At 40.6% G+C, this 20,472-nt stretch overlaps 1 protein-coding gene across 3 annotated transcripts; it reads right to left on the minus strand.

Annotated features, from left to right (window-relative positions):
• Positions 1-743: 743 nt before the first annotated feature.
• On the minus strand, positions 744-20,095 carry RFC4 (replication factor C subunit 4). 3 transcript variants are annotated; one of them, XM_067536594.1, is made up of 11 exons: positions 19,988-20,095; positions 19,499-19,649; positions 18,446-18,524; positions 12,648-12,727; positions 10,826-10,945; positions 10,020-10,163; positions 9,608-9,728; positions 8,105-8,230; positions 5,727-5,807; positions 3,634-3,750; positions 744-2,019 (listed from the first exon to the last, which is right to left on the minus strand). In XM_067536594.1, the coding sequence occupies exons 2-11, from the start codon at positions 19,630-19,632 to the stop codon at positions 1,924-1,926; spliced, it is 1,098 nt and encodes a 365-aa protein (XP_067392695.1). In that variant the 5' UTR covers positions 19,633-19,649; positions 19,988-20,095; the 3' UTR covers positions 744-1,923. The 3 variants fall into 3 exon arrangements, with proteins under 3 accessions (XP_067392695.1, XP_067392693.1, XP_067392694.1); XM_067536592.1 differs by having other exon boundaries at positions 19,949-20,051; XM_067536593.1 differs by lacking the exon at positions 19,988-20,095 and adding an exon at positions 19,870-19,969.
• Positions 20,096-20,472: the final 377 nt, after the last annotated feature.

Raw genomic sequence — 20,472 nt, forward strand, 5'->3', positions numbered from 1 at the left:
CCCATGGCCACATGTTGAAAACCAAGGTTTTAAATAAATCCTGCTTTGAGGTGGACCTCTCATATTAACTTAATCTTTCTCCAATCTGTTATACTGAAATGAGTTTGAGCAGTCCATAAGCAAGATGGAATATTAGACTCTTACTATCACTGTAGAAGCAAAGAACTACCCATCAAATTTATGAAAACTCATTGGTCTGACAAGTGTGGGATAATGCCATTGAGGGGAAGTGGGATTTGTTACCTTCAGCTGAGGGCTGCTGCTAGTTGTAAATGTGTAACTTACACTCCCACTACTAGCAAAAGCAGGGATTACCATGGGCCCCTAGGTCCAGAACTGCAGGCAAGAAACATTGTGCCCATTGAACTTTCTGGTGTTGCCACTGTAGAGATGCTAGCTTCACCTTTCTATTTGTGCTGAACTTCATACTTACTGTAAACTGTACCAACCACACATCAGAACTAGTTGTTACTCTCACCTTATTACTCTGCTTGTCCCACCCTTTTCCATTCCCAGGTATAAGCTTTGGCAGACAGTGCCATCTACCTAAGGCTCCCTCTCTAATACCCCCACTAAATTTGTCTTGCTAAGCTCAATCATTATCCAAGAATTAGAACTTCCTATTCTTGTCCTCAGCCTGTGCTGTCTGAGGTGCCTTAAGGCTACTCTCATCTTAAGTTTTGTTAGACAAAATAGTTTTGTTTTGTTTTTTTTGCCCCCCCCCCCCCCCCCGGGTGATAGACAAGGGTTAGAGCTTACAAAGAGCTCTGTATAAGCTCCCAAGCTTCTCACCAGAAAAGTTGGTCCAATAAGAACTCCCCCCACCCCATCTCTACACTCCTGCAATCACTAGAGCTAAAACATAACTAAAAACAAACTGGCATGTAGTGTAACCTACCTACATGCCTACTGAAGTCAACAGAAGGAATAATTCTACATAGCAGTGAAATTTTGCTTTCTTCACCCCAATAAATTGAGGCTAGGTGGTTTGATGGGCACATGGCAATTCTGAACATCCTACTAGCCTCTAGCTGCAGCTTTAGGTACTGCCATACCTCTAAAAAGTCAGTCCATGATCAACCTGAATTTTGTACACTAGTGAAAGTGTTAAGTAAACACCCCACAGCACTTCAAATATATTTAAAGAGCTTAAACTTGATTTTTAAAAAGGGTATTCAGAGAGATGTTTGCTATACAGCAGATATTTCAGAGGGGCCTCCTTTGTTAAACAGACACATGTAGGGTATATGAAAAGTATTTTATGCACCCCCATTAAAGCCTTCCCTCATTGTGCAGGTTACACCCTTACATGACAACTTGTTTTACAAATGTTTTCTTAGTGCAGTTTAACACTAAATATAGAAGATGTTGTTCTATCACTTGGCAAAAAACGTAGTTGAGGCATTTGCATAGTGGTATGTCAGACCAGCACACCACCCTTCAATTGTATAATGAGATTGGTGAAACAATGACATACATTCTGCAGCATCTTTCACTGCTAGCATGATAGAAATCAGCATTTTGCACTCCCTTCTAATCAGTGTACAAACTCCTCAACCCCAACCCCCATTAAAAAAGCATTTTCCAACACCCATCACAAAAAATGTGAAAGGTTATATAACATGACAGCAGATAGAACAGTTACTAGTATCAAGCCCCTGCTCATTCCCCATCCCACGTTCTTTTGAGCCTTATAAATTTTGGGGTGCAGTTACAATTGTGAAGTATGAAGCATTTTTCAGAATAGCAAGTATTAGGTTCATAGAATGAATTTCAGTTGCTGAAACCACACACTTACTACAAAAACCCCAGACTAAAGTGTATACAGACTTGTACTCTTAAAACAGCAGCACCAATCAAACAATCAGAAGATCTTGGTATTCACACTGAGAAATTCAGCTGGCACCATTTCTTCCTGAAGAACTAGCTGTTCTGAGTTAGTTGCTGCATCACAACAGCACAGACACTGATCAACTGCAAGTACTCATCTGCACCATCTGTCAAGCATTTGTCTACCTCCTGCAAATAGAGAAACAAGTTATAAACAATTCCTTTAAAATTGGAGAGAGGTTTTTCAGTTCTTTGGCACTGAATAAGTTAGGAGAGGTAGTTAGTTATGCAGAAAGTAAGAGCTTCCCACTGAGAACGGGCATTTCTATGAAGGTTCATGAAGGTGACAATTTGTAGCTTGAAGTGGAGCTGCTAGCTGTTTTCTGCACCATCCCATCACATATACAACAGTGGGCAAACAGGAGTTATACCTGTCTTCTAGGGAATGTTTCCATGTTGTCCACTTCACTGTTAACTAGCATACAAGCAACTGAGCTCAAGGGATTCTCTATGAGCCCTGCAACTTCAACCCACGAACAGCGACTACTCAAGAGTTAGCTGCTAGCACTTAAAACAGTTCTGTTACAATCCTCACTGAATTTAGCAAGCACCTCCATACATATGCCACATTGAATTAGACAGCTTATCTGTCATTTCCTTTTTGGTCAGGACACAAAATGCCTTTAGTCCATTTTGTGAACTAAAACGACAACCTCCTAAAGTTTGTTACAACACACACATTGGAATAGGGAAACAAGATTGGATTAGAACATTCAACTGGGAATTCTGAAATCTGGGTTTGAATTCCAGCTCTGTAGACCGATCTTTGGGATCTCATTATCTCTGTGCCTGAATTCTGTGTATCCAACCCCCAACTATAGAAAGATGGTGCCTAACTCTCACTAGTGTTGACAAACTTAACTCATTTGTAAAGGTTTGAAATGTGTGGTGGAAGATACCAAGAACCTCAGCATTTCTCTCACTCTCTCTCCCTCCACCCTGGAAACAAAGAACTTTTTAAAGTGAACAAAAAGGCTCTTACTACAATTTAAATTCAGATTCTGGGGTTCCCATTAACAGTAGGTGCCAAACATGTGAAGTAGTGCAGGGAGCTGCAGTCCCCACACCTCCACAGGTGCATCACCAACTGTAGCAAGGGGAACACAGAACTCAATCCATGCAGGGTTCCCTGTTATGCAAGAGAACAAGCCACAACTTGTGTGGTTTCCAGGGAACCAACACAAGAATTAGTCAACCCCAGGAAAGAGGCATTTGGTCCAAACCAACAGAAAGTTTAAAAAACATCCTTTACTTGGATCTCTTCTCTCTACAGTTGATAAATGAGAAATTTCTCAAGAGATATTTCAAGAAACGTTTCGCTTGATATTTGGCTCATATCAACAAGGGGCATAACATCTCAAGTTGCCACAACATAGTAAAGTCTCCTGTTCATTTACATTCTTGTAAGTTAAGTAGCCATCTCTGTATATCCTCCCAATGCATCTAAACACCCCAACTTTTTTAGGGACGTGTGTACCAGTTTGACCATATTAAAGATTCAACTACCAGCATTTCAACTCCATTTGAGCCTGATGCAATTTGACAAGTTCCAGGAGAGGAGATTGATGGTATGCTGTGATGTAGAACATGAACAACTGAATGAAATGCAAGCAGCTGTGCTGCACACAGGATCAACCAGGAGTTAAGTACTTTGGGGAGGGGTGGGAGAGAAGTAGTGCAAATGGAAGTACCAGTACTCGTTAAATGCTGCACTAAGATGAAATCAAATTAATGGAGACTTACAGCAAGTTTTTCTGCAATAATGGATTTATGCTTGTCAGTGAGATCTTCTCTCTCAACAATATCATCATGAAGCTGGTTTACAAGCTGAGTAGCAGAATACCCTTCGTTTATCAGATTCTGTAACAGGGATGGAGGAAATGGAAACAAGGTAGCATTAGTCTGAGTTTAAAGCTTCTTAGTAGTAGATGATGTAGACGGGGTGGGGGACAAGTGATGTTTAAAGTGACATCATCAAGTCACTAAGACCATTTTGAAACTGTGACGTCTGTTAAGGAGAGCATTATTGGAGCAGCAGGAGTCCATTAAGTGCAAGTTTTCGGCAAGTAAGTACTAGATATTGAAACAGTCATATTTAGAATTTAGAGAACAATCCCACCAGACTGAAATATTGCAACAGATCAAATCAGGGCCTGATTAAGACATAGGCAATTACAGGGCCAGGCCTAGAGCTCCAGGTCTTGGAGTCATGTGATTGTATCAATCCAATTTCATTACAAAGTTCTAAACCTTAGGGTGATAAAGGAAGCTTGGAAAATATCAGCAATGCCTAACCCCTGCAGTGATGTCTGTAGTAGCTCCAACATCTCTAGAAGATTTAATCCCGTGGTTCCCAACCCATGGCCCATGGGGTCTTTCAGGGCGGCCTGCTGGCTGCAGAAGGGCGCTGCTGCCTAAGTACCCAGGTGGAGCACGTTGCCGGAGCAGGATATCACTGCTGCCCTTCCCTTGGCTGTAGCAGGGAGCACAGCAAAGCACTCCACCTGGGTCCCTAGGTTTTGGGTCCCGGCTGGAGCCAAAGGAATGGGAGCACTGATCTCCCATCCCTCTGGCTGCAGAAGGGAGCCACTGTCTTGGGACCCAGGTGGAGCACACGGTTTTCCTGCTGTAGTCAGGTGGATGGGAGATCCTCCTCGCTGAACTCCTTCCCTCTGGAAGGTGGAAGAGGAGAGGGGAGGCCTGCTGGCCGAGACAGGTGGCCCTTCAGGGTTGTAAAAATTATATTTGTGGCTCTCGAGCCAAAAAGGTTGGGAACCAGTGATTTAAACTGTTCCATGCATCTCTATGGGTTGTTATGGCCTTCCACAATAGTGAGGCTTGGCATTACCAACCCCACCATAGAGGACCCTGGTAAGAGTGCAGCAGGCTCACCTTCACTGCCTGAGAGGAAAGGGGACACCTCCCCCATAATACTGCCATTCCTATGACACAGCCTCCTCCCCTGCAGCAGGCCATGGAGTGCCTAGCGTCCTGCCCGGGGACAAGTTCTAGTTTAAAAGTTTGGATTGGATCCTCTTTAAATGTCACTTCTACCCCCAACAAAGTGATGGGGAACTAAATTTTATTTTAAAAATATATGACCTAGCAGAATTGGATTGATTTTTTCCTCTTAACCTATGTGCAGATAGATCTTCACTAGAGGAAAAAAACAAGCTATTTGTATTCACTGCAGTTTGCCAGCCAGGCTTACCCACTAGTATTCCATAGAGAAAATGAAACACTGAAGGTACTCTCTATAGCTTAGACACTTACATCAGCAATTCTTACGGTACACAATGAATGCTATTTCTAGAAAATAGCAATGAGATAGCAACTTCTGCTGATCACCACAAACACTTTTTAAAAGATCAATTTGCTGAAGTCATGGATTGGACCATTGCCCGTTTTGGGTACAAAGTCTTCAGCAGCCAGTGGTTTCAAGGGAGACCCAAGAAGAGCTGAGTTTATCTCACAAAAATTCTTATTCTTCACAACTGAGCAGGGCAATTTCATATATTTTCAGTTTAACTCAGGAGAAGTCCATGGTCAAGTTAGCAGGGAAAGATTTCTTCTCACCTTTAAAAAGAGCTCTCCTTCAGATCAAGGCGAAGGTCACTGGACTGATTAATGTCAGGAAGCTTGTATTACACTTGCATCATAATTGGCATGAGCAAATAGTCTTCAATTTCAACCTGCTAAGAGGAGTGCTATTATCTAAGTTTATCCACTACAGCTAGCTCAGGGGCAACAGCACATCATTTTAAAACCAAAACCCCACACTTAAAATGATTTGACTTCATGCTACAGAATGAGAAAAGACATGTGAGCAACTCTACCTTTGCTACCGTTTCCAGTTTTTCAAAAGAACCACTTTGACAGGCAGCTAGCAGTTCATCAATGGTTTGCTTAGGGACAACCTACAACAGAAGTGACACATATAAAGCACGCACCTACTGTCCAGGTCTCTGGGTGCATTTACAACTTAACTTTTAAACTCTTTAAATTATATTAACAACTGACTAAGCCATGACCCAAGTTCACCACCACACAGTAAGTATAGACTCAGAAGCAATATGTATAGCTAGTTACCAGAACTGTCCTTACATAGGTAACACCCTTCCCCACCAGCTCCTCTCAGGTAAAGGAGGAGCAAACAGTTTGGATATTAAAATCATATGATATTGGGGATAAGCATGCATTGATATTAGTATTTTGTTACTGATATTAGTAGTGTGTATGATGTGTGTTTACAAATCAGCATACACTGCTTAATCAGGGTATGGATAAGTGGGGCACCTACTTTAACAAATGGATCAGTCTCTATACATTTTTGTAGTGCACTATGATCTAGCAGAACAGCAAATTAATCTCCACCCTGTTAAGCACCATGGATGTGTGAAAAAACAAACAAAACGAGCATGAAGCAAATAGATTATCAACCAGCAAATCAGAAGAGAGCAATGTTAAATGACAATCTGTTGTAACTCAGAAAGCATGGTCAGCTTTTTCTTTGGACACACTCTTGCAGACTGAAACTGCATATTTTTCTTCACTCGTGGAATTTCTTTGAAAGTCTCCAGTACCAAGGCTACCACTAGACTGTAACAGTAACTTATGAGCAAGATCTTAAATATAGGGGCAGATTAGGTTCCTATGATTTTTAGCAGGATTATTAGACAACTGTTGAAACTGAAACGTTACGCTCACAAGAGCACAAACATTAATTGGAAGTTTTTTCCCTTCTCATTACAATATTTCATTTTCAGGGTCTTCAATTTCAACTGGAAGTTATTCTGCACATGAAAGTTAGCCATTTTTACACAGCTGGAAATATAAAATACTAAGGTTATATCTACACAGCAGCCTATGTCCGCATAATTTGTGTCACTCAGGGGTGCAAATAAACCACCCTTGAGCAACGTAAGTTACACCTGCAGGCTTACCTTCTGCTGTTTGTGAAGGCGGATTTTTTTATGCCAACGGGACAGCTCTTTCCTATTGACAGAGCGTCTTCACCAGATGCACTGCAGTAGCACAGCTGCATCGGTACATGTGTGGACATGGCCTAGTTCTCTTCTATGAAGTTGATGGGGGTGGGGGAGGCAGATGGGAAGGGGAAGGGGGGGAACGGACGATTTATTTAAATTTGACTTGAAGACCATGCATGGAAAGCAGTTCTGTTCCCTTCCTCTCAAAAGGTAAAAGCCCATGACCCCCAGAAGGGCTAGTGCAATTAGCTGATAATGGTACACAAATACCCAGTATCCAATATGAATATTCTATTCCATTCTCAGCTCCCCTCCACTCTTCTAAGATTCCTTGCTTGAGAAGATAAGTGTCATTTTGCCATAGCAACACTTTCATATGAAATTTTAGTAAATCAGTCTTCCCTCAGGTTTCTACTGTCCCTGTACCTAGCTAATAATCCTGGAAAAATAACTGTTAAACTGCTACAGAGCAAAAGCCACAGAAGAATTTAAAGGGACACTATCAGCTTGCGTAAGTTGAATAAGAACTGTAATGTTTATTTGAGCCATTCCCCTGCAGTATTTCCAAGCCAAATTTTGCAGCACTGTGGTAGTACATGAAAACCTGAAAGTGCAACTGTAAGTTCAAATTAACTGTCCAACCTAGATGACATGCAAAAATTGAAGTATGTAATTGATTAATGTAATGAATTTAAAATTCAGTTTTAATAATCTAAGGGGTTTTTTTTAGAGAGACTTGTCCTTATCTGTGTTAGCCTCTGTTTGCCAGAAGCTTGGAATGGGTGACGGCATGGATCACTTGATGATTACCTGTTCTGTTCATTCCCTCTGATGCACCTGGTATTGGCCACTGTGAGAAGATAGGATACTGGGCTTGAGCACCATTGGTCTGACTCAGTAAGACCGTTCTTATGTATTATCAAGTGAAAATACTTAAATTTTTCTGTTTGTTCGATATCCTTGAAGTTACTACTAAGTACAGGTAATTATTTGAAAACGGTAAACTAAGAATTTTGTGACATTCTTCAAAATTAATTTAGCGTATCAAGTATACGATCTAAGATACAAACAGGAGTAAAATCATTGTTTCTGAAATCAACAAGTGACTAAACAGACTCAGGGAAGAGACTGAGTAAGAGCATGACTTTTTACATAGTCACTTTTCTGACCATAACCATAGTCAAAGGAGAAACCAAACAAAATAATGTATTGTTATGATAGCCTACCCCTGCAATTTCGGTGACAACCTCCTCTGTGATCTCTTTCCCACCTGTTAACCGAGTAGCACTTTGAAGAAACGTGATTGCTTTTCTTAAGTCTCCTTCTGACACTTGAACAAGACAAGATATTGCCTGAAGAACAGTGAGAAAAGATGACAAATTATATTTTAGTTAGTTAAAAATCAATTTGTGGGTAAAAGTGATTAAAAAAAAAAATCACATGAAGCCCAAGGCTACAGAGAGGAAGTAGTATGCAGGAAGTCACAAAGCAACCTTTAACGTTTCATATAACTACCAGGGATGTGTGCATACAGATTCTACTATAAATGCAGTGCAACAAAGATGCACTGTGGGACTGATCCTGTACTTTGCATGCAGGTGCAGAATGCTGTATATACAAGCTGACAGTAGAAAGCAATTAACAGGAAAATCTGATCTTGTATTAATGAATCCACAGCTGAGCACCCATCAAATTGCTCCTGTTTTGTAGCTGAAGTGAGGCCAAAGAGGGTAATGGACAATTAAGCACCTCATTTGCATGGTGAGAATCATGCTTAATATGTTTCCAACTAGTCTCCTCCCATGCCCTAACCCCTTTTTAACTATCTATCTGTCTGTCTCTCAAGTGTAAGGGAGCAGAGGACACAAGAGGCCTGAAATTTCAATTCAGTGCAAGAGTTGTACTTAATGCTTAAACTTCACTGGTGTCCATGGAGTAGTCTCCACTTGCACGTGCTGGAGCAGCACATTCAGTGTTGCACACACCCACAGAATCATCAGAGCAAGTCCAGCATCTAGTCCAGACATGTTCACCTTAACCAACATTTGCTCCAATACAAAGGTGTGACAAGCATGACATCGGCTGGCCGCATCGTCAGCTTGAGCAGAAAACTAGTATTGAGGCAAGAATGCTTATTATACCAGGTAATTTGTTCTTTATATTCTAAAACTGTATAGTTCTGCATGAATTTAAGTGAACTCTGAGGGTTTTTGTTCTGAAGCAGATTTATGAATGTCTCTAAACCTAGTATAGTGGAGCTATAAGTCAGGCAGTAGAGGTAATAATTCTTTGGATGTTACCAATGTTAGCGAGTATAAAAAATTCACATGGGAAACACAGAGCTTCAATAGTCAGAAGTGAAATCCAGGATGTATACATCAAAGTAAACTCAATTCATCCTGGATTGAATATTTAAAGTTAACAACTTCATACTGATACTGTGACAAATTTAGGTTGTAACATGGCTTTGCTTTAGTGGACTGAGCATAGAGCCAGAAACTCAGACTGTTCTAATCCTTGCTTTGACAGACTTTCCTCTGCCCTTAGTCATTGAAACTGTTACCCCATCTGTGTAGTTAGGATAATACTTAAATTAGCTCATGTACTATGCTTAGTAATAGCAAAGCCCAAGCCAAATGGGCATGGGTAGTGCTCTATTTACTCCTTTCATTGCAATGTAATTATGCACATGATAAAGCAATGAACCTATACAGTGACCATAAAACTACCTCGTTGCTAACTTTTACGTTTTCCTTTTCAGAAACAGCCAGTAGTCTTTGCTGTTGGATTTTATCTGTCAGGGGCTTGAAACGGAATTTTGAGCATCGAGATGTCAAGGGTTCAATTATCCTAGAAGAAAGGAGAAAGGAAAAAATATTGATGAGTGTGTGCAGAGAACTACATGGGAATCTATCAGCTCAAACTACTAGAGCAGTAAGACAAAATAGAGCCTCAAATTGCAACACCTTGGCGATAAAAGAATGAATCACAGTTTAAACCCTTCAGATTTGTTAGGTCTTCTATTTCCACAGCAGGAGATCTAACTCCTCTCAAACTACAAGTTAAACATCTGACCACTAGAAGAAAGGTTTGTGGCAGTAGAGCCACAACGCCTGGGAAGACAAATAAAACCATACAAACCTGCTGATGTAATTACAAATAAGGCAGAAGCGTGTAGTTTTAGATTCTTTCTCCATAGTGCGTCTTAAGGCTGCCTGAGCTGCTGAAGTCATAGAGTCTGCTTCATCCAGGATCACAATCTTAAAAGGAGGACAAACCTTACCACTAAAAAAAATAAATGCCCATTATCCAATTAAAACAGAGTTCGTTTTCAAGTATAATGTGCATTAATATTTAAAAGTCAAAAGCGATGCACTTATCTGAGGTAATATTAGAAAAGCAGGAGCAAAGTGGTGCGTATTACATTTCACTTATCTACCAGTTGCCAAAGGATTAATGGTTATAAGAGCAGCAATTAATATTTTCACATTTCTCATTTCCAAGCCTGACACTTGAGAACACTGCAAGATCCGTCTGCTGAAATTCTTATTCATGCTTTCAATTACTTTCTATAATAGTTATGCAATTCCTTCTTTTGCAACCTTCCTAAATCCCTACAGGATCTTCTGAAACTTATCTCAGTACATGACATGGGACAATCTTTCCCATTCATTGTCACATATACTGAATTACCAAATCTACAAGACTAGATTTTTTTAAATTGTCTACTCTCCATACAAATTCTCCCCTGTGATTTTAGTGCAAGTTGCTCATGGGTATCAGGGGGAAGACCCCACCAGCATGCAGTTTTGCTCCAACTTCAGTTATTCTATAGTGACTCAGAAAGCTTACGTCTGCAATTAATTAAAATTAACCTAAATAAGTCTATGACACACTTTGTTGAGAAATGCCATCTATCAGATAGTTTGCTTTGATCTCTTGCTTACTCTGAACGATTTCCAGACACAGTTAGCTGAGCAAAAGCCTTCACTTTCTCTCGAATCACTTGTATTCCACGTTCATCAGAAGCATTTAACTCAAGAACTCTCTGTCGGAACAATTCGGGTCTGTAAAAAGTTCAAAACATAATGCATGAGCAGCTAACTCTTGTAATGCCTTATTAACAAGCAAATGAGTCGATTACAGTGTCTTAGCATCTACATGGGGAACAGCTATTTAATAATGGGCTCTTCAATCCAGTAGAGAAAGGTGTAACACAATCTAAAGCCAGGAAGTTGACGCTAGACAAAATTCAGACTGGAAATAAGGCACACATTTTTAATAGTGAGAGTAATTAACCATTGGAACAATTTACCAAGGATTGTGGTGAATTCTCCATTACTGACAATATTTAAATCAAGATTGGATATTCTTCTAGAAGATCTGCTTTAAGAATTATTTTGAGAAGTTCTATGGCCTGTGTCATATAGGTGGTCAGATTAGATGACCACAGTGGTCTCTTCTGATGTTTAATCTATAAATTACCCTGTGATCACTCAGGTTTGTAAGGATTTTAATCTGTAGTATCATTCTTATTAATGCTGCTTTACAGTAGCTATCTTGCTAGTGGCAGAATATACGTTAAGAGTTCATTAAAATTCTGATCCTGTGAAGGTCTAGAATTCCATAACCTAGTTTATACTTAGGGCTTCTAATTTTCAATTTTAACAAACACCAGTAAGTTAAGATTCCTGTGGCATTAGATCTGAATGGCTGGTCAGGCAAGCCTCTTATTTTAGTTTTTTATAAACCTTTTAAAAATCATCTGATCAAACAAAAGCCACAAAAAAGGAATCAATTAATACACACAGGATTTAAGAAAAACAGAAAATGTTGCATTATCTGCTATATCACGAGTTTTTTTAAAAAAATGTTCAAAAACAATTGCCCTCCTTTTCCCCACCTTCAGATCCTTCCTGCAGTCACCCCATTAAGAGTTTATCTCAATAAAAGCTTCATAACACCCTATGAGGTAGGTAGGGAAGGGAAGTCAACTGTGATCCAGTGACTGGGAATCAGTAGATCTGGGTTCTATTTCTACCTCTGACACCCAAGAAAGCCACAACCTGCACCTTAGTTTCCCTAACCGTATAATGGGAAGAATGACATTTATCCTTTTTTGTTAAATGCATTAAGATCTATGGATAAAATGCACTCCAAGTTCTAAAATCCTTGGTATTTAATTTACCTGTGTATGTAAACATTTTTAATAAAAAAATAAAATCTTCAGTTTCACTAGGATTTATGCAAAATGTTACTTCAGAAAACACAATAAAATGAGGGAGCCACATAGGTTTGCCATTGTTGAAAGGGCATGGTTGGATGATTTGACTTTCAGCACTGACTGAGGCTTCATCAATATACAGCATAGTGTCTAATGACTTATGAACAGATAGTAGAAAAATCCTGGTGTGAACACAAAGTGGTATAACAGACAAATGTACACAGGTATCAGAACATCTTTCACAGTGAGGAGGATTTCCAAACAAGGGTGGATCACCACAAAAAACTCCGATCCCTGCTCTCTCCCTTAATATAGCATCAGACATTATACTTAAGTGATTTACTATTACCAGATTCCCCTCCCCACAGTATTAGTCACCAAGAAAGACAAGTCTGTTGCTATTGTATTCTAAAGAGAAGGCTCAACTCAAAATGAGATTCTTAGAGACTGGAACACCAGAAAAATTGGAGCAAGCAATGACTGAAAGTGTCACACGGATGGCAAGCTTTTGGAAGTCATGTAAATGCAGTTAGATTCCAACTTACCCATAGAGTTCTCTGGCTAATGCCAAAATAGTGGAAGTCTTTCCAGTTCCAGGTGGGCCATAAAACAAGAGATTGGGAAGCTGTAGTAGCAGAAAAGAGATGTTTCTATAGCACACGTTATTAATTCAGAATATTTAATCCACAGAAATTTCATTTCACCCTTACTCTACTATTGAATTCCCAATACAGCATAGAGAGAAATGGGACTGGATGGCTAGGTCATTGGGCTAGGTCATTGGGCTTTGGAGGTAGCACTCAAAAGAACTAAGCCACACCCTGTAGTTCATAAGGCCATGAGAACAGGTTGGCATTTTATCATACTAACACATGTTCTATCAAAACTGATATCCTCATTCAGGAGGGTACTTGGATACATTGCCTCCATATCAGGACTGAGGCACACTACTATGACAGCAAGGGGGAGATTTGTAATGGCTCTACCTGGAACGTACACCAACTACTTGTTTTATGCGCTTATGCAGGTTTTTTTGCCCTAGGACACAAGAGTCCCTTCCAACCCATACCTAGCTAGCTAGCTAGCAAAGCTTCTTAGTCAGGCTTGATATTTATAGTCCCAAATACATTTTCTATTTTTAAAAGATAGATGCTTTTGTTAAAAAAAAAAATTCTATTCCACAGAACTAACTAAAATGTTTAACAGAGAAAGATTAGATATACTTTAATGCTGGGAATAGCAGCTAATGCAGATAGAAAGAGAACAGTAAAAAGAAAAGAGAAATCTGAAGCAGCAGTGAAGGTTAACAGGGTATAAGTATTCCTGCCAACTACTGAGAAGGATTTGGTGTCTGTTTTACTGATTTGGCAAGCCTATTTAGTAAGTCATTTATCCCTTTCTAATGGCTAATAGGTAGTGTGTAATAAGCACATAAATCTTCTATGTAGTTATAATAGATTTGGACACAGTAAAACCATGTATTTAAATATAGATATTTATATAAAACTTCAAGTGCTTAAGTATATATGAAAAACACTGAACTGAATTGAATTTATAGATTGACATCTGATTTCATCATGTTTGAATTTTTAGGAGGGGAAGCTTTAAGATATAGTAAATTTTTTATATATATAAAAAATAAAACTGAGCATGGAAACCCACATCCTCTAAAAAGGACACTGTCTAGAAGTTATGCCTGTGACTGATTCCAAAAGTTATATATAACACAATACATACTGAGTAATTAGCAACTTAAGTTTAGCTCAAATTTAAGACTAAACACACATTTTATATGTTTTACAGCTATCACAATTGTCAACATCCTCCAGGATGTTTTAGGATTGTACCGAGAAGGGGAAACATTTTGAGTGTTAGTTCCCATAAGTGAATGGCTGAAGACGCGTTAGACAAGAGCACAGTATCAGCATGCAGACACCTTGCACAACTTTGTGTTGGAGACACACACAATAACTTGACCCCAAACCACTAATCCACTCCCTACTAGTCCTCTGAACATGCTTTAGTAAGAGTTTAATGAAATTCCACATTTTACTAAGTCCACTTAAATACACTAAATTCATGCTTTAAACTGTTTGCGCTTCAATTCCACATAAAAATTAGCACCACCAGCATTTACACTGCTGCCTGATAAAGCATATCCTAATCCTTTATACAACTTAATGGCAGTATTTTTAGCAGAACTGTAACCTGATCCAGCTAAGCAGTTTTCAACACTTGCAAGTGATAAACTATGACACCTGTAGGCATCTTATTCTGATTATGGGAAGATTATAGCTGTTGGTAAATTACATATCATAATGCAACCCCTAAATTGGTTTCAGAAAGTTTCACACACAGCAAGCTCTAAAGAGCTGGACAAGAGGAGATGAAAGCTGAAATGGCAGCCCTATAATGAGCCTTCTGATAAGCTGCCTCCAGAGACACTGTTAGAACACTGAATGTGCCAGAATATTATGGTTTACCTTAATTATTCTTACCAAGGCCAGGCACAGCAGTGATGGCAGAGAAAAAGACAAAAACAAAGTGCATGCACCCAAAACTAGTTAGGCTCAGCCCTCTGCATTTCAATATAAATTGAGGCCGCTGGGGAGGGGTCTGTCTGACTTGGACCACCAGAGATCCATGAAGTGCTGGCTAGTCACATGGTATCAGCTCTCATTACCTAAAACCCACATATTTGGGAAGTATTCAACTTTACCACAGATTATGTTATGTGACAGGAAGTGGCCCACAAAACCATTTGGTTGCTTAGATGCAGTCCATACTAAACCTGAGGACTCCTGATTTATGTATTCTTGGTATCCACCACATAGCAGTACTGACTGGCAGCATGGGATGGAGAGAGTAATAGCAGTACATGGTCAGGAAAGTCATTTGAGAGGCATGGCTTCAAATTCACTGGGATCCAATCTGGAACAAACATTGGCAGTCTCAGGCTCTGGTTTAAATAATTCAGAAAAGCCTCTTATTGCAGTGTTATAGATTTGCTTATTTTAGGGAAGTGAACAGTTCAAAGTAATAACGGCCAAGTTTTGTTAATTCTTAAACTAAATCTACTTACATGATTTGTCCTTTAATGGTTTACTGGTTTTGAGCAGTGTAACTACAACAAAATATAGAACTTGTAATTATAAAGAGGAGTTATACTTCAGCCTTTCAACTGAGGAAGCAGAAAGTTAACACTGGTGTACTAGGATCATAATCCCAGAAACCTAGCTAGTCAAAGAGCCATAAAGGATTTAAATAGCACTGCTCAAAATAGATGGTGGGTTTGGCTGTTCTAAGTAACATTACCCACTGCAATATCAGTTGTTATAACAAGAAAAGCATTTCATTTCTCATTTACATTAATAGGTCCTAAATAACATTACTACAATTGTATTGATCATATTTATTAAAATATGGCAGATTGCTACTGAAACATAGATTTTAAGGGCATTAACTATACTGACATGACAGTATGAGTTACTGGGATGTATTAAAGAACATAATTCTTTATTCTGTTATACTAGTTTTACAAAATTGTAAAACAATTAAGCAACCTAGTAGTTTACGTTTAATCCCCCCCATGGGATGTATGATATGGATTAAAATTGATACTTTCAGAAATATTTATAAGTTGGCCAAAAATGGAATTCTAGACAGTGAAGGGCTTTGAAATAGGATATAAAAGTTTTCACCCTCCAAGTTGCCAATTCAAATAGTGCCCAAGGGAAAGTTGTTACAATTCAAAACCTTTTTGAAAAATATGGAAATGTGCTTTATTCAGTACAATTCCTAGTGAACATGTCCAAATCATAAAAAACCACCTTCAAACCAATATCCATGTCAGTCATTTCAGGTCATTTAGTGGATCATAAAAATGAAATTATTCTCACAATTCTAGATGTCCTTTATCTAGAACTTCAGTGAGACAGAAAAAGTTGTGTGTGTGTGGAGGGTGAAACTATCCCAGACCCGAAGCACAGACATACAGCCCCCTCTAGCTACACTTTCATATTCTTTTTACTTGTTTCCTTAAACACCAGGTAGGAGAAAAATGGCAACTGTTCATACAGATCACAGCATTTGGTAGTTAACCTCAGCAAAGCAACAGACATGCAAATTCAAATTGTTACTCTTCACAGCTACTTAAAAGTTGTTTCTGTTTAACTAGCTTGAGAACTGTTTGTTCTTTCCTCTCTATTTATTTTAGACCCATACTTCAGTAAGATGTCAATACCTTTAAGCTTCAAGTGGTTTTAGTGAAATTGTACTTAATGCTTTTAAGGGAGACTAACACATTAAAATTATTAGAAGCGCATTATTTTTTTTAAAAATACCCAAAACTGCCTTTTCCCCTGCAGCAATTTTTTCAGGTTTAACTGTCAAAAGTACAGACTTAGCTAAGTAAAAATGCCTAGGTAGTAGAGGTCCTTCCAATCTTGTATGATTATGATGACAGACACTGACAGGACAGCACCAAACTTTTCAGTAAAGTTTCCAAATTACACCACAAAGCTGATTTTAGAATTACTAGAAAGCTGGAAATGTCAGAAACATAGTCCTGCTACATACTACAGAGTTATGTTGACATAAAGCATCTTACATCAACATAATGTCAGTGTCTACACTACAATGTTCCTCCCGCTGACAAAAGTCGCCTGCTATATCAACTTAACTCCACTTCCATGAGAGGCATAGAGCTTAAGTTGACGTATTTAGGTTGAAATAGTGGCAGTGTAGACACTGCATTGCTTAGATGGACTTAACTGGCCCATCGTGAGCGCTTTGGTCACTGTTTTCAACTCTGCAGTTGCGCTGGCACGGAGCCACAGACATGACACTTTTACAAGGAGCTGCATGCTATCCTCTGCAAATGTACTTCTTGCTATATCAAAATGATATCCCCCCTCCCCCCTTTCCTCCTGTGCTTTGAATTTTGCAACCCCTTCCCAAGACACCCTGTGTTAGAGTTGCACAGTGGGATTGCTACCCACAGTGTACTGTTCTCTGTGTCGATATAAGCACTGCAACTGTGGATGTGCTCCGCCAACACAAGGAGCATAGTGTGGACATGCACAACCGACTTAGGCTGTATATCGCTTTAACTTAATCAGCTTAATTTTGTAGTGTAGACATGCTCATAAAATCATATTAATGTAGGGTTGGAAGGGACATCAAAAAACCATCATGTCCTGTCCCCTGAGCTGTGGCAGGACCAAAGTAAATCTACACAACCCCTGACAGTTTGTCCAACTTGTTCTTAATGGCTTCCAATGATGGGGACTCCACAACCTCCCTTGGAAGCCTATTCCACAGCTTAACTACCCTTATAGTTAAGAAAGGGTTTTTCCTAATACCAACCTAAAATTTCTCTTGCTGCAGATTAAGCCCATTACTTCTTGTCCTACCTTCACTGGACATGGGGAACAATTGATCACTGTACTCTTTATAACAGCCCTTAACATACAGGGAGACTTATCAGGTCCCCACTCAGTCTTCTCCTCTCAAGAAGAAACATGCCCAGTTTTTTTTTTTTTTTTTTTTTTGGGGGGGGGGGGGGGGGGAGGGGGTGTTAAACCTTTCTTCAGAGGTCAGGTTTTCTAAACCTTTCATCATTTTTGTAGCTCTCCTCTGGGGCTCTTTCCAGTTTGTCCACATCTTTTCCAAACTGTGGCATTCAACTACGGCCTCACCATTGCCGAGTACAGCAATTACCTCCTGTGTCTTACACACATCAATCCTGTTAATACACTCCAGAATCCCAATAGCCTTTCTTGCAACTGCAACACATTGACACTCATTCAGTTTGTCATCCACTATTACTCCCAGATCTATTTAAGCAGTACGACAACCTAGATATTCCATATTTTGTAGCTGTGCATTTGACTTTTCCCTTCTTAAGTGAAGTATTTTGCACTTGTCTTTATTGAATTTCATCTTGTTGAATTCAGATCAATTCTCCAATTTGCCAGAGTCATTTTAAATTTTAAACCTGTCCTCCAAAGTGCTCACAACTCCTCCCAGCTTGGTATCATCCTCAAATTTTATAAGCACACTCTCTACTCCAGTGGTTCTCAAACTTTTTGTATTGGCAACCCCTTTCACACAGCAAGCCTCCGAGTGTGACCCCATGCCCTCAACACACAGCGGGGTTGGGACTGTTACCCCACTAGATACACACCTCCCCCCCCACTTTGACAGCAACAATTTTGATAACTACTATGAGTATGATACTCATAAGTCAGCAGCGCATAAAGCAAGTTCTGTGGTGCTACAGAACCATCAGAATTTTTACTTGAACATGTTATGATTGATTAAATGTCATTGTTACACTCACATCAGCTCCCTCTAAGGATTTTTTCAGCACTGCAACAACTTCATCTTGGAATGCAACTTCATCCACACACTTTGGACGACTAGATGAAAAGATAGTTGAATGCATTTTAGTATCTACTAAAAATTCTCAATATCACTTTCACCCAAAAACTAATGTTTACCTTATAAGATTCAGGGGGCACATGAGATTATGAAAAGCTTTTAACAGAATGACTGGGCAATTTTGTGCAATGCCTCTAAATTGTGTAGCATCTTGCACAAAAATGCTAAAGTTACCCAGTTTCTTAGGAAGATACTAGTCTCTCTCTGCTCTAAACATATATACTTTCAGAAGCACAACTACATTTTAGAGTCTAGAATAGCCTTGCTGCTTGGAAGGCTGATGCAAAATCTTATAAAACATTGAATAGTTTGTGTCTTGATAAAAATACAATTGTGATAAGAGTAATGTGAGTGCATGTGCAAAAAAATTGCACCACACATTGCTGCTCCCTGTATCAAAGGCACTGACCGCTGTGGCAAAACCTTTTACACCCATCAGCATTGCAGTGCTTTACATCTGCAGGTAGACAAGGTGGATTCTACCTAGTTATTAATTATGTTCTGACTGAAGAGTTTCTGATGATTTGAGAGGCCACATAGAACTGGGCTCAATTTTCAATTTGCAGCACAGAGGAAAAATAAAGCACTGAGAATTCTACACGGAGGAAGATTTTCCATGACTGTCACTGAGTGGGGAAGAATGAGAACAGATTCCCAGTCTTTTTCTTTTTAAAAAAAAAAGACTAGCTGTGCTTCAAACCAGTTATTTCAGGCTGAGTTTTGGAAGGAGAATTGTGAGCTGTCCTCAGAAGCAAGTGCAAATCTCTCACGGCTACATTCCTTGATGTTCAAATCAACCGCTCTAGTGAAGCGACACACTCTGTGATACCCACTTCAGGTGCCCCTTCCACCCCACTCCCTCTGGCTGAAAGGGACTCACAGGGTTGCAGCACCATTTGCGATAAGCAGCTGCTTCAAACCAGACCCCAAACCCCAGCAGAAGAGTTCTTACTATTTCTCCACCCAAGGGATGGGTCTCAGTCTCTTGCCCTCGCCACTGCCTCCTGAAGTGGCAGCTGTCCCTCGCTCCTTGGAGGCTGGCGCTTTGGTGCTGATGGAGGACGGGCCTTTCAGAAACGCCTGCATAGCTGCTGCTTGTCACCCTGCAGCGAGAGCACCCAACACAGAGACTTTGTTACCAGCATCATCAGCATCAGCATCACCACCCCCTCCCCACCCCGCCCGCAATGGCCCCCAGAGCAGCGCCTCAAAGCCCTGAGGAGATGGGCGGGCAGGATGAAGGCAGGTGGCATCCCCGCACCCACCCACCCTTGGGCCCCAGGTCGGCGGCGGCCCCTCCTCCCAGGAGGAAAAGCGGCCAACCTAGTTACAAGCGCGGCCCCTGGTAAGGCATCCCTCACCCCAGCCAGCAACCGGCCCTAAAAGAGCCCAAGGTACCCACCCCACACACAACAGACAGCAACTCCCGCCGAGTTCTAACCAACCCGCTCTTTATTTATACTGGGCGGGGCCATTTCCGCTTCCGCCTCGGAGGACCGGTCATAGAGTACGGGGAGGACTGACCATAGAGATGGAGGCGCCCCCTCCCCCCGCTCCTGAGCCGCGCCTCGGACCTATGATCTAGGAGGAGCTGCGTTGATACGCCACGTGATTGGACGGCGCTTGCCTTCGACCAACATGTCGGACGGCGGCGGCGGCGCCTGCGATGCGATTGCGCATGCGTCGAGCGACGCAAACCTTCATTAAATATGGCGAGCCAGGCCTCGGGGTTTACTTCCTGCTGGGAGGCGGCGTTCGCAGAGATGGCGTAGCGGGTGGTGGGGGCTGGGGCCTCTCGCCTGCCCTCTGCGGCGCCTGCCTTCCCCACGAGGGCATTGGGGGGGGGGGGTACGTGACGTAACAGGGGATGACGCGGCAGACGCGCTGGGTTCAGCTCCCTGCTCCGCCCTGTGTGACGGGGGGAGT

Source organism: Emydura macquarii, unplaced genomic scaffold, assembly GCF_026122565.2.
Source record: "Emydura macquarii macquarii isolate MOO-44397 ecotype Brisbane River unplaced genomic scaffold, CSIRO-AGI_Emac_v2 contig_3603, whole genome shotgun sequence".
Taxonomy (NCBI): Eukaryota; Metazoa; Chordata; order Testudines; family Chelidae; genus Emydura; species Emydura macquarii.

Excerpts from the sequence above, each read along its gene's own strand:
- RFC4 (XM_067536594.1), bottom strand. The coding sequence starts at position 19,632 with ATGCAGGCGTTTCTGAAAGGCCCGTCCTCCATCAGCACCAAAGCGCCA. Across the intron at positions 5,808-8,104 it reads TTGTCACCGAAATTGCAGGG|GTTGTCCCTAAGCAAACCAT; the intron begins GTAGGCTATCAT and ends CTTCTGTTGTAG. Across the intron at positions 2,020-3,633 it reads TTATTGCAGAAAAACTTGCT|GAGGTAGACAAATGCTTGAC; the intron begins GTAAGTCTCCAT and ends CTCTATTTGCAG.